Source organism: Nicotiana tabacum, chromosome 11, assembly GCF_000715075.1.
Source record: "Nicotiana tabacum cultivar K326 chromosome 11, ASM71507v2, whole genome shotgun sequence".
Classification (NCBI taxonomy): domain Eukaryota; kingdom Viridiplantae; phylum Streptophyta; class Magnoliopsida; order Solanales; family Solanaceae; genus Nicotiana; species Nicotiana tabacum.
In genome coordinates, this window is record NC_134090.1 from 32,558,102 (window position 1) to 32,570,660 (window position 12,559).

A 12,559-nucleotide genomic window follows, 5' to 3' on the forward strand; every position below is an offset into this window, starting at 1 on the left:
TTGCACCTCGGGTTTTCGTTTGCACCTCGGGTTTTGACCATATGGGTCCGGGGACGATTTTTTGACTTTTTGGAAAAAACTTTAGAAAACCTATTTTCATGCATTGGAATTGACTCATTTAGCATTTATTGATATAGTTAAGTAACTTGTTACTAGATACGAGCGAATTGGCGATGGAATCAAGAGGTAAATCGATAGTTGAGGCTTGAATTGTGTTCGTGGCATCGAGGTATGTGTTTGGTCTAACCTTAGCTTGAGGGATTAGGAGTTGTATCTTATTTGTTACGTGTTAATTATGGAGTACGACGTATAGGCATGGTAACGAGTATCTATGCGTCGGTGTCAAGCATGCCCGTGAGTCTTGTATTGTAATTTTTATGACTCCGTTGTGGTTCATTTGTGCTTCATATGACAATTATATTATTGTTCCCTTGCCAGGATATTGTTGCAATATTATTGATCCCCTTGCCAGGATGTTGTTGTAATATTATTGTTCCCTTGCCGGGATGTTGTTATTATATTATTGCTCCCTTCCGGGATGTTGGTATTACATTATTGTTCCCTTGTCGGGATGTTGTTGTTACATTATTGTTCCTTTGCCGGGATTCTTTTATGATTGGTGTTGATATATGAAATGGGAGCGGGTTGCACGCCTACAACGGTAATATATGAAATGGGAGCGGGTTGCATGCCTGCAATGGTAATATATGAAATGAGAGCAGGTTGCACGCCTGCAACAGTAATACATGAAATGGGAGCGGATTGCATGCCTGCAGCGATAATATATGAAATGGGAGCGGGTTGCACGCCTGCTTCGGTAATATATGAAATAGGAGCGGGTTGCACGCCTGCAACGGTATTACATGTGTACTTATTTTTCTTATTTCCTTATCTTTTGCTGGTACTTGATTTATGGTGTTCCTTACATTTCTCTACTATTATTCTGTTGTTATTTATTACTCCCCGCAGCATGTTTTCCCCGCCCATCTTTAGCTATATATATCTGATTTTATTTCCGCAGTATATGATTTAATTGCACAGGTTTATTGGGTAGTCTGGTCCTAGTCTCGTCACTACTTCGCTAAGGTTAGGCTAGGCACTTACCAGCATATGGGGTCGGTTGTGTTGATACTACACTCTGCACTATATGCAAAAACTGATACCGGAGCGTTCGGACCGCAGTGAGGGTGCTGCCTTCAGTCCACTACGGCGACCCGAGTTAGTTCTGCAGACGTCTGCGGGCCTTGGCATCTCCTCCTATCTTTTCTTTTTCTGTTTTTACTTATTCAGAGACAGATTTGTGTAATTTCATTTAGACCTTATTTGTAGTATTCTTAGATAGTCCGTGACTGTGACACCAAATTCTGGGTAGTATTGTACTTCAAATTATGTACAGTGTTTGGTTGAATTATTAAGTTTTCATCTTCCGCATTTCTGGTTATTTAATTTATTTCGCTGTTTAATCACTTATTATTTTAAATTGTTGAACATGTTTAATAAAAAGGGTAATGATTTTATAATATTCGGCTTGTCTAGCTTCTACAGGTAGGCGCTATCACGACTCCCGAGGGTGAGAAATCCAGGTCGTGATAGTTGCCTACTTTGCGTGAATATCAGTTACCTTTTTCTTGAATTAGAAAGGTCAATTGTATGAAAATGGGTATGAATTCTTGAAGGCTTTAATGTTATGACATAAATATGCCATCTTTCCACTCAATTGTAAGAGTCACAATTTGGGAATAGCCTTGCTGCCACATGACATCCTTTGGTCTTTATCCAAAAGACCTTAATTAACCTTCCACCAACTCCCGAATCAATTTATTAATTATCCACTAATTTAATATTTAACCAATTACCCACATAATTATGAATTATATCAAATTACTTAAAATACTACTCACTTGACACACTTTATGTACTCTACTATCATGGTCATGTGGTACCTTGTATGACACTAATCCATAAATATCGGATATTTTAGCTTAGGCCGTATTTATCCCAAAATGTCAAATTTCGACGAAATTTATTTTCTTTGATTCACTTATCCTTTTAGCTTCATGAATTTACTTATCACTTGTTTGAAGTAGCACGATACTTATAATCCAAAAATAATCTCATTCCCGAATTTACGTCGATTAACTTACTATGAAACTTTTACGTATAAAAAAATGCGGGATATAACAAGTTGATTATCACAAAAGTACAGAACAAGGCAAGATACTAAACTCGAACTAATCAACAGTGATAAATGTTCGAGCACGCACATTAGAGCAAACAGACTTAAGAAAATAGAACAAAGGCAACAAGTAGGCAAGTTTGATTACTAAAAGGTATAGAGCCTCAAAAAATAGCTTCAAACAGACAATAGCATGTTGGTTCACAAAAATATCAAAGACATAGATATGTAGAGCAGGAATTCAAAACGAGAAGAAAATGAAATTACAAGAGTCGTAGATACATTACCAGTTATAGATGAACAAGTAAATAAGATGAGTAATTTCATCAACACTTAGATGTTAATAGAAAAACGAACAGTAGAACCCAGGAATCTTAGTGCGTCAGAGTTCTCCAGGGTTTCGAATGAACCCCGGGCAGTGCCCACACTGAGAAAGGTTCGAGAATTGAATTTTGGTGGCCTTGGCTTTTAGCCGGCAAAAAGACTAAGCCTCATAATAGTATAAGACAAGAAAGAATAAGAGAATAGTAGTAGTTTTTTTTAGCGATTAAAGTTTGTCCCAAGGGAAAATTGGGGAGGGGTTTATATAGTATCAAAATTTAACACCCAAACAAAGAAAAACAACCGATTAAACACAAGTAAGGAAAGAATAGCATGCGAAATCGATTAGAATCAATTTAGGAGGAATCCGACAAACCCTAGTTTAAAATGAAGAACAAAAATAGTAAAAAATCTCACTGAATCGGGCCCATAGAGCCTGATAGTGAGTGTATTAGGTCAGAAACATGAAGATAATCCACAATCGGGGTTGAACGAACACCAATGACTCAGCTTCCATAAATAATCGAGTATCAAATACTTGTAATGTTTAAAAGATGGGTGTAAGTATCTCCGTGTGTGCAAGAAAGGAAAGGAATCATGGAACATTTCCATATGATATGGGATTGGTATTAGGATTTTAGTGAGGCGGCTAAGTTTTGGTATCAGAGGAGAGGAGAGCGTTTGAGGGCGATGGTCTTTGAGAAGTGGGAGGGTTTCCGGGTGATTTTGGTTAATTAACGAGAGGGATGGTTTATAGGCCGTTGATTATTTGAGATCGATGACCAAGATTAAAAAGAGAGGTGGGGCGGGTCATAAAACGGGTCCCGCCCGAGTATAGAAAATGGATTATTTAGTTGGGCTACTGAAGGCAAAATGAAGCGGGCCAAATGTTTTGGGCCTATTTTTGGTCTGAGATTCATTTTAAAGCTGGGCGATAATTTAAATAGAAAATACTATTTATGCATTAAAGTGTTTGAAAATAATAGCTTAACATTGTAAAAATATAAATATACTATTTTGCACAAAAAATGTAAAAAAAAGTAATTATGCATAGCATATAGGCTATTATTGCAAATATTAGTTTAAAAAATACAAATATAATTATATAAAATAAAGTAAAATGTTATGAAACATATATTGTGGATGAAAATAATAAATTTGGATTATTGAGTCCTTAAAAAATTATTTGAAGGGGTAATTAATATATATTTAAATAATTTAAATGCAAAAAAATCAATTTTAAAGCTTTTTGTAATAAAACAATAAAAGTAGAAGAATAATATTGCAGAGAAAGAGAAAAGGGTAATTCTTATTGAATTTTGGGATGAATTACAATGGAATAGAACCCTCTATTTATAGGGAGAGAGTGACTTAGCCACCAAGTAATAAACCCTAAAATCTCTCTAAATATAGACATTCACCATAAAATTCTATTTATAACACTCCCCCTGAATGTTTATTCAACAGATAATGTGCCTCGTTAAAACCTTAACTAAAAGAAAACCCAATGGAAAAAAATTCTAGAAAAGGAAAAAGAGTACACATATCTAATAATACGCCTTTTGGTTGCCTCGTTAAAAACCTTGCAAGGAAAACCTGGTGGGACAAAATCTTGTAAGGAAAAAAGAGTGCAATGCGCATTAACTCCCCCTGATGAGAGTGTCAATTCACATCCTTGAGCATTCGCATCCCAATCTTGTACACTAGCTTCTCGAAGGTTGACATGGGTAGAAATTTGGTGATCAAATCAGCCATATTATCACTTGAACGAATTTGTTGCACATTAATATCACCATTCTTTTGAAGATCATGTGTGAAAAATAACTTTGGTTAATATGTGTTTGATTCCATTTCAATGTCTCCTTGTAGGAGCAGAGCTATGTCTTGCTAAGACATTAACTGAAAAGGTTATGTCAGGCCTTGTAGCATTGGCAAGATACATTAGTGCACCAATTGCACTAAGATATAGTACTTCAGGACCAAGTAGCTCTTCATTCTTTTCTTGAGGTCGGAATGGATCCGTATTCACATCAAGTGATCGAACAACCATCAGAGTACTTAATGGATGTGCTTCATCCATGTAAAACCGTTTCAATACTTTTTCTATAGCCATATTGATGAACAAAAATTTTGTTTGCCAAATGTTCAATTTTCAAACCAAGACATAATTTCGTCTTTCCGAGATCTTTCATCTCGAATTCCTTCTTTAAATAATCAATTGCCTTTTGGAGTTCTATAGGCGGTAACCACATCCATTAAATGCATGTCAAGTTTTTCATGGACAGTAAAACTAATGAGATAACGGAACGTTATAGCATCCATAATGGGTGAATACGTCTGTTCATAATCGACACCAGGCCTTTGTGAAAATCCTTGTACAACAAGGTGTGCCTTATATCTTTGTACCTCATTTTTCTCATTTCTATTGCATACAAAGACCCATTTATAGACAACATGCTTAACACCATTAGGTGTTTTGACTACAGGCCAAAAAACTTCACGTTTTGCAAGTGAATTCAACTCTGATTGGATTGCTTCTTGCCATTTTAGCCAATCAAGTCTTTCTCGACATTCTTCAATAGATTGAGGTTCAAGATCCTCACTTTCTTGCATAATGCTAGATGCAACATTATATGCAAAGACATAATCCACCACTATATCCACTCGATTCAAATTTGTCTCAATATTGATTGGATTTATTGATAGTTCCTTATTTTCTTGAGTCTCGGGCTCAGTGGATTCCTCATGAATCTCAGAATTTATTAAATCGTGGATTTATTCATGAGATTCTTTCGTAGTGTCATTTTGATCATTTGTGTTCCTTTTTCTAGGATTTTGATCTTTGGAACCTAATGGTCTGCCACGTTTTAGGCGTGCTTTTTGACTCATTAGCTATGACACTAGAAGATTGTCCAATAGGGACATCAATACAGATTGGAACATTCTCTGCAGGAATATTTAATTTTGTTATCCTTTTCAAATCCGTAAATGCGTCTGGTATTTGATTTGATATTCTCTGCAAATGGATAATCTTTTGCACCTCTTTTTCACAAATAGAGGCACGTGGATCAAGATGAGATAATGATGGATTTTTCCACAAAATTTTCCGTTTGGTTTCACCAACTTCTCCTCCTAATTTTGGGAAAAGTGTCTCATCGAATCGACAGTCTGCAAATCGTGTAGTAAACAAATCCCCCGTTAATGTTTCGAGGTAGAGAATAATAGAGGGTGATGCAAACCCAACATATATTCCTAACCTTCTTTGGGGACCCATTTTGGTGCGATATGGCGGTGCTACGAGCACATATATTGTGCATCCAAAAATTTTTATATGGGATATATTAGGTTCATGACCCAAAACTAATTGCAACGGAAAATATTTATGATAATTTGTCGGTCTAAGACGAACTAGCATTCCTACATGCAAAATGGTGTGACCCCAAACAGAAGTGGGCAGCCTCATTTTCATGCGTAACGGTCTTGATATCAATTGCAGACGTTTAATTAAAGACTCTGCAAGACCATTTTGAGTGTGAACATGAGCTACAGGATGTTCCATTTTTATCCCAATTGATAAGCAATAATAATTAAATACATGGGATGAAAACTCAACAGCATTATCAAGTCTAATAGACTTAATTGGATTATCTGAAAATTGCGCCTGTAATCGAATTATTTTTGCCATTAATTTTGCAAACGCGAGGTTGCGAGATGACAATAGGCACACATAAGACCATCTAGAAGATGCATCTATTAAGACCATGAAATATCTAAACGACCCACTAGGTGGGTGAATAGGTCCACAAATGTCCCATTGTATATGTTCCAAAAATGCAAGGGACTCAATTCCAACCTTTGTTGGTGATGGTCTAATAATTAACTTGCCTTGATAACAAGAAGTGCAAGAAAATTCATTTTTTAAAAGAATCTTTAAATTCTTTATTGGATGCCCATTTGAGTTTTCTATAATTCGTCTCATCATAATTAATCCAGGGTGTCCCAATCAATCATGCCAAAGTACAAAAGTATTGGAATCAGTAACCTTTTGGTTTACCGCAGAATGTGCCTCAATTGCACTAATTCTTGTCCAATACAGGCCACAAGATAAAGATGAGAACTTCTCAATAACCCTCTTTAGGCCAGACACATTCTTGGTAATGATAAGACATTCAAGATTATTCTTATCTATTGTCTCAATATGATATCCATTTCGACGTATATCTTTAAAACTCAACAAGTTCCTCTTGGACTTGAAGGAGAACATTACATTCTCTATAATAAGTATTGTTCCCTTAGGCAGAGGTATAGTAGCTCTTCCAGAGCCTTCAATTAATTTACTACTACTAGAAATTGTAGTAATATCAGCCTTACACATATTTAAATGGGAGGAATATTTCTTGAATATTTCTTCTCTTTGAATACTGTATGTGTCGTACATGAATCAACTAAACAAATATTTTTATAATTGAACTTTGATCCAAGTTTGTTTTGTGAGACATCCATATTTGCTTCACATGGTTTGACATACAAAAGAAATATACAAATAAGTATTAGTATTTTTAGAGAAAAAGGAAAGAAATAAAGTTAAATCAATTATTCAATAATGACCTTTTAATGTGATTTCGAGCAAACTCAGATTATGATACGAACAATTATTAAATCCTTTTTTTAGGTCGTTAATTCTAAATATATCCATAGCACATGTACCACGAAGATGGATACTAACGAAAGATGTAAAATTGGTAACCAGTTATTTTAGTGCTTAATTACTAGTCCAATCCTGCTGTATGCCGTAAATATAATTCCAGTAGCTCTTAATATTTTCTATAGCAACATTAAATTCAAAAACCATTTGGATCTAATATGTACAAATACCGAAGGTAAGGAATTTATGTTAACATCATATATATGTATTGTCAACTAGATTGGAAATCGAGGATACTAATGCAAGTTATGCAACTAAGCGCCTTAATGGTGAAAGAACAAAAGCATACAAAATATAGACATCATTTCACATTAATATGAAATTGTTTTAGTTATAAAGGTTTCAGTAAGAAACATTGGGTGAATATGCAAGAGGTTGTAAACTAATAGTCAACTCGTATGACGAAGAATGTGAACTCAAACATTGTTTAAAACAAATATTAGAACTGTATTTGATCAAAACGAACTAACACTATTTCATAAATAAATATTACTAATTGATACTAATAACTACTACTCATGTAAAGAACTATGATTACATGATGTTTATTAGCTACTACGAATATGCAAAAATAAAAATCAAACTACTCAATCATCTTTAACCACAGATCCATCACCGATCAAATGGTACATTTTTCCATCAGGGTGCTCAAAGAAGTCTGCCACATCCAAGTGGGTAATGTCAAAATCATTGTCAGAGACAAAATTGGCTTCAGGGTTTTTATTCTTTAGAGATGCTTGATAAATCTCAACCAAATATATTGGTACACGACAAATATTTGTCCAATGCTCTTTTCCACCACAACGATAGCATTTAGTTTCTGAACCATTTGATTTTGGCTTCTCATCTTTCCCTTTCCACTTTTGGTGGTTATTTCTCTTTGGGGAATGATTAACACCATGAAAATTTCTTCCTTGTCTACGACCAGGACCACGAATAGAGTCACAGTCTTTTCCACACATAGCATAATGGGAATACATCTCATCCACTTCAAGCAATGGTGTAGAATCAGTGGGTCGGTTTTCATGATTTCTCATGAGAAAATCGTTGTTTCATTCAGCCACAAGGAGAAGAGAAATCAACTCATAGTACTTTTTGAAACCTTTCTCTCTGTACTGCTGTTGCAGGACCATATTGGAGGCATGAAATGTTGTAAATATTTTTTCAAGCATATCATAGTCAGTGATAGTATCTCCATAGAGTTTCAATTTAGAAGTAATTTTGAACATCATAGAATTATATTCAGAAATAGACATAAAGTTTTCGAGCCTCAGATGAGCCCAGTCATATCATGCTTGTGGAAGAGTGACCAACTTTAAGTTGTCATATCTTTCCTTTAAGCCATTCCACAAAACAAGTGGATCTTTGACTGTGAGATATTCTATTTTCAACCCTTCATCAAGGTAATGGAACAAGAAAATCAAGGTCTTAGCACAGTCTTGGGTGGATGCTTTATTTTTATCTTTAATGGCATCTCCAAGACCCATTGCATCTAAATGGATTTCAGCATCCAACACCCATATCATATAGTTCTTCCTTGAAATTTCAAGGGCAACGAACTTTCTTTTCATAATGTCAGTCATAATTAAAAAGAGGAGAAAAGGTATACCTTAATCTTCTCAAAGAGCTTCTTGAGACGGTAGAGTATCGTACTGATAACGTGTAATAAAACAATAAAAGTAGAAGAACAATATTGCAGAGAAAGAGAGAGGGGAAATTCTTATTGAATTTTGCGATGAATTACAATGGAATAGAACCCTCTATTTATAGGGAGACAGTGACTTAGACACTAAGTAATAAACCCTAGAATCTCTCTAAATATAGACATTCACCATAAAAAAAATTCTATTTATAACACTTTTAAAAATTAAGGAAAATTATAGAAATATCTTGTATGACTCCTATAAATTAGGTAATAATGCAAGAAATGATATTTTGAAAGTATATAGGATATTTATAAAACATGAGGGAAAAATTAGGTATCAACAATGTCACATCCTGTATCATTAATTAGGGTTTCTTAGTTTGAGCGTTGTGAGCCCCAGAGACTGAAGAGATTAATGGCGGAGCCAACACACCCATAGTGAGCGCAGTTGATTTATATTGAGGGGCTGATCTTCCCTATGCATGGATCTTGCCCGAATCATTTATATTTGGGGATGGATTGGCCTTATACAATATTGAGTGACTGACTGTCAGTTGATATATATACTTGGGATGGATTTTTCCTGTGCTGGATTGGCCATATACAGTACTGAGTGATTGAGTACTATGAGAATGTGAGTACGCGAGGCTTCCATTGAAGTGCATCACATAAAACTTGCATAGTGGCATATAAATATAGAAATGTCATATCCCTCATATCACCCAGAGTTGATCTATTTTTCTTGTACTGAGTTTTTATCTGATGAACTTGAAACCGTGCCTCCATTTTTGCACGGTTATCTCTATATTAAACTGTAACTGCTGATATCATCACTACTTTCAGTCCAAAGGTTAGATTTGTTACTTATTGAGTTGGTTGTACTTGTGTTATGCCATATACCTCGTGTGCAGATCAAGATGCTTCCGATCATGGCGGTTGCTGAATTATGGAGCCCGGACCTTCGGAGATCATCAAGGTAGCTGCTTGGCATTCGCAGACCTTGACTCTCCTCCCTTATCTTTCATTTTATTGTATTCAGTTTTATTTCTAGATGGTGTGCCAGACTATATCTTTCTGTAGATGCTTATGTACTCAGTGATGCCCCGATTTTGGGAGAGATTTTGTATTGAGTTATGACTTCCTATTCTAATTTTAAAAATATTTTTACTTAAATCAAACTATTTTAGGCCTCATTTGTTTTTTCTAAGATTATGACGTCTGAATCTGAATACACATCTGAATATATTAAGATGTATATTAAGATATGAATACTAAATAATAAAGACTGTTTGATTTTTAACATCTGAATGTATAAAATTTATCTTTATAAACATAAAATACAAATGAAATACCAACTAATCTAATCCTCTTTGGTCCTTTTTACATAACACTCTCGGCCACCCAAGAGGACTAGCTATCTTTCTCTTGTGGGGTGTATATCGGCCAGGTTGCTGCCTGGAGGACCAAACCTGACTGATTTTATCAATAAAATATACAGTTTTTTTAAAATATGATAGTTGGTGGTGGTGATGACTAACGGGTGAATGCCGACTAGAGGCAGTGGTTTGTGGTAGTTTTGGTTGATGATGGTGATTCATGCTAGTAGCTAGTAGTGATTGGTAGTGGTAGCGATTATGATTGAGGATGGTGGTGTTGATAGTTAATAATGGAGGGTGGTGGTAGTAGTTGTGACTGAGGAAGGTGGTGGGTAGGTGGTGGTAGGTTATAATGATGGGCAGTGCCGACTGTGGTTATTGATTGTAATGGGGTGGTTAGTTTTGGTAGTTGAAGTGGATGAGTGTTGATTGTGGGTGAGAATGATGGTGGTCGGAGTGGTGGGATAGTGGGTGGTGATGGTCGATAATGGTGGCGGCTATGATTGAGGATGATGGTCGCGTGATGGTGGTGGATTGAGGATGATGGTGGTGGTGGTGGTGATTGAGAATGGTGGTGGTGGTGGCGGCATAGTGGTAGTTGATAATGGTAGGCGGTAACGACAATTAATAATGGATATTGATGATAGCATCTTAATGAAATTAAGTCTCTGTTATAGATCTTAATCATACAGACCTATTCAGACCCATTAAGTGGTTGTGAAGTAAAAAAACAAACACACTTAATGATTAAGATCTGAATAATTAAGATTCAGACTTTAAAAACAAACGCACTTAATGGCTGAGATCTGAATGTTTAAGATTCAGACCTCCATTAAGTGCAAACAAATGAGGCCTTAGTAACTCTCAAAGATCTTAAGTGATGGAAATGTTTGAGTAGTAGGCTTGGCTAGCACTATGAGAGGCGCCATCACGATGGGTTGGTTTTGGGTCGTGACAAGTTGGCATCAGAGCCTAGGTTACATAGGTCTCATGAGTCATGATCAGGTTTAGTAGAGTCTTACGGATCGGTACAAAGATGTTTGTACTTATCTTCGAGAGCCTGTCGAACCCTTAGGAAACTGCACATTCTTGTATTTTTGTCGTGTAGATTTATTGATTACGGTAACTAAACTTCTGTTATTCTATTCTCTCATAGATGGCGAGGGCACGTGCTACCATTCAGGATGGACAACCACTAGTACCACCAGCTTGGGCTACGAAGTTCCAAGGTGGCGGTAGGGGCAATGGTAGGGGCAGGGGTGCAGCTCGTACAACAGCTAGAGCAGCACCTGCAGATCCACCAGTTGCTCCAGCTCAGAAGTAGGTACCAGATACAATTGAGCCAGTAGGGCCAGCTCAGGCACCAGTAGTGCCTATTGTGATTTCAGGCCTTCAGGAGGATTTGGCTCAGATTTTGACTGTGTGCACAGCCTTGCTCAGGCGGTCTCTGTTCTGGCCACAACAACCACTTCTTAGGCCGGGGGAAGTACTTAGACTCCAGTCTCCCATACTCCAAAGCAGATAATGTAGGGATTTCACACACCGGGAGGTACTACCGACCCAGTCGGTTGCAGATACTTAGGCCCAGGTGGGTCCTGTTATGACTGATGATGAGTAGAGGAGACAAGAGAGAATTGGGAGGCTTCATCCCCCATCATTTAGTGGGCTTGAGTCAAAGGATGCCTAGGGCTTCTTGGATAAGTGCCAGTGAATTCTTCACACAGTGGGTATTCTAGAGACCAGTGGGGTCCATTCACTACTTTTTAGTTTACTGTGGCTGCCTTAAGATGGTGGGAGGCTTATGAGAGGTGCATGCTGGTTGGTGTAGCACCACTTACATGCATGAGTTATCCATTCTCTTCTTGGAGAAGTTCGTGCCACAATCTCGCAAGGAGGAGCTATGCAGACAGTTTAAATAGTTATGCCAGGACGGAATGCCTGTGACCTAGTACGAAATGAGGTTTTCAGAGTTGGCTCGTCATATAGTTTGGTTGGTTCCCACTGACAGGAGAGGTTAGGAGGTTCATTGATGGCCTCACATATCAATTGCAGTTGCTTATGACTCGAGAGAGGGTATCTACTGCTACTTTCAACGAGGTAGTTGATATTGCTCGGCGGATAGAAATGGTCCGTAGTCAAGAGCATAAGAAGAGGAAGGCCAAGAGGCCTCAAGGTTTGGGTGGTGTTCCTTCTGGGGGACAGTCCTACCACAGTAGGGGTCATCCTTATAGGCCCGCTCAGACGACTCGTCTAACTCATCGTGATGCATCATTTGGCCATGGTTCATATAGTGCCCATCTGGGCCAGTCATCTCTCAGTACCCTTCCAGCTTAGAG

General features: G+C 37.0%; 1 protein-coding gene across 1 annotated transcript; it reads right to left on the minus strand.

Moving 5' to 3' along the window:
- Positions 1-7,789: 7,789 nt before the first annotated feature.
- Positions 7,790-8,239, minus strand: LOC107787057 (uncharacterized). The gene has a single exon (XM_016608574.1). The coding sequence runs from the start codon at positions 8,237-8,239 to the stop codon at positions 7,790-7,792; it is 450 nt and encodes a 149-aa protein (XP_016464060.1).
- Between the last annotated feature and the right edge of the window lie 4,320 nt (positions 8,240-12,559).

Coding starts and splice junctions, on each gene's coding strand:
- LOC107787057 (XM_016608574.1), bottom strand. CDS start 8,239: ATGAGAAATCATGAAAACCGACCCACTGATTCTACACCATTGCTTGAA.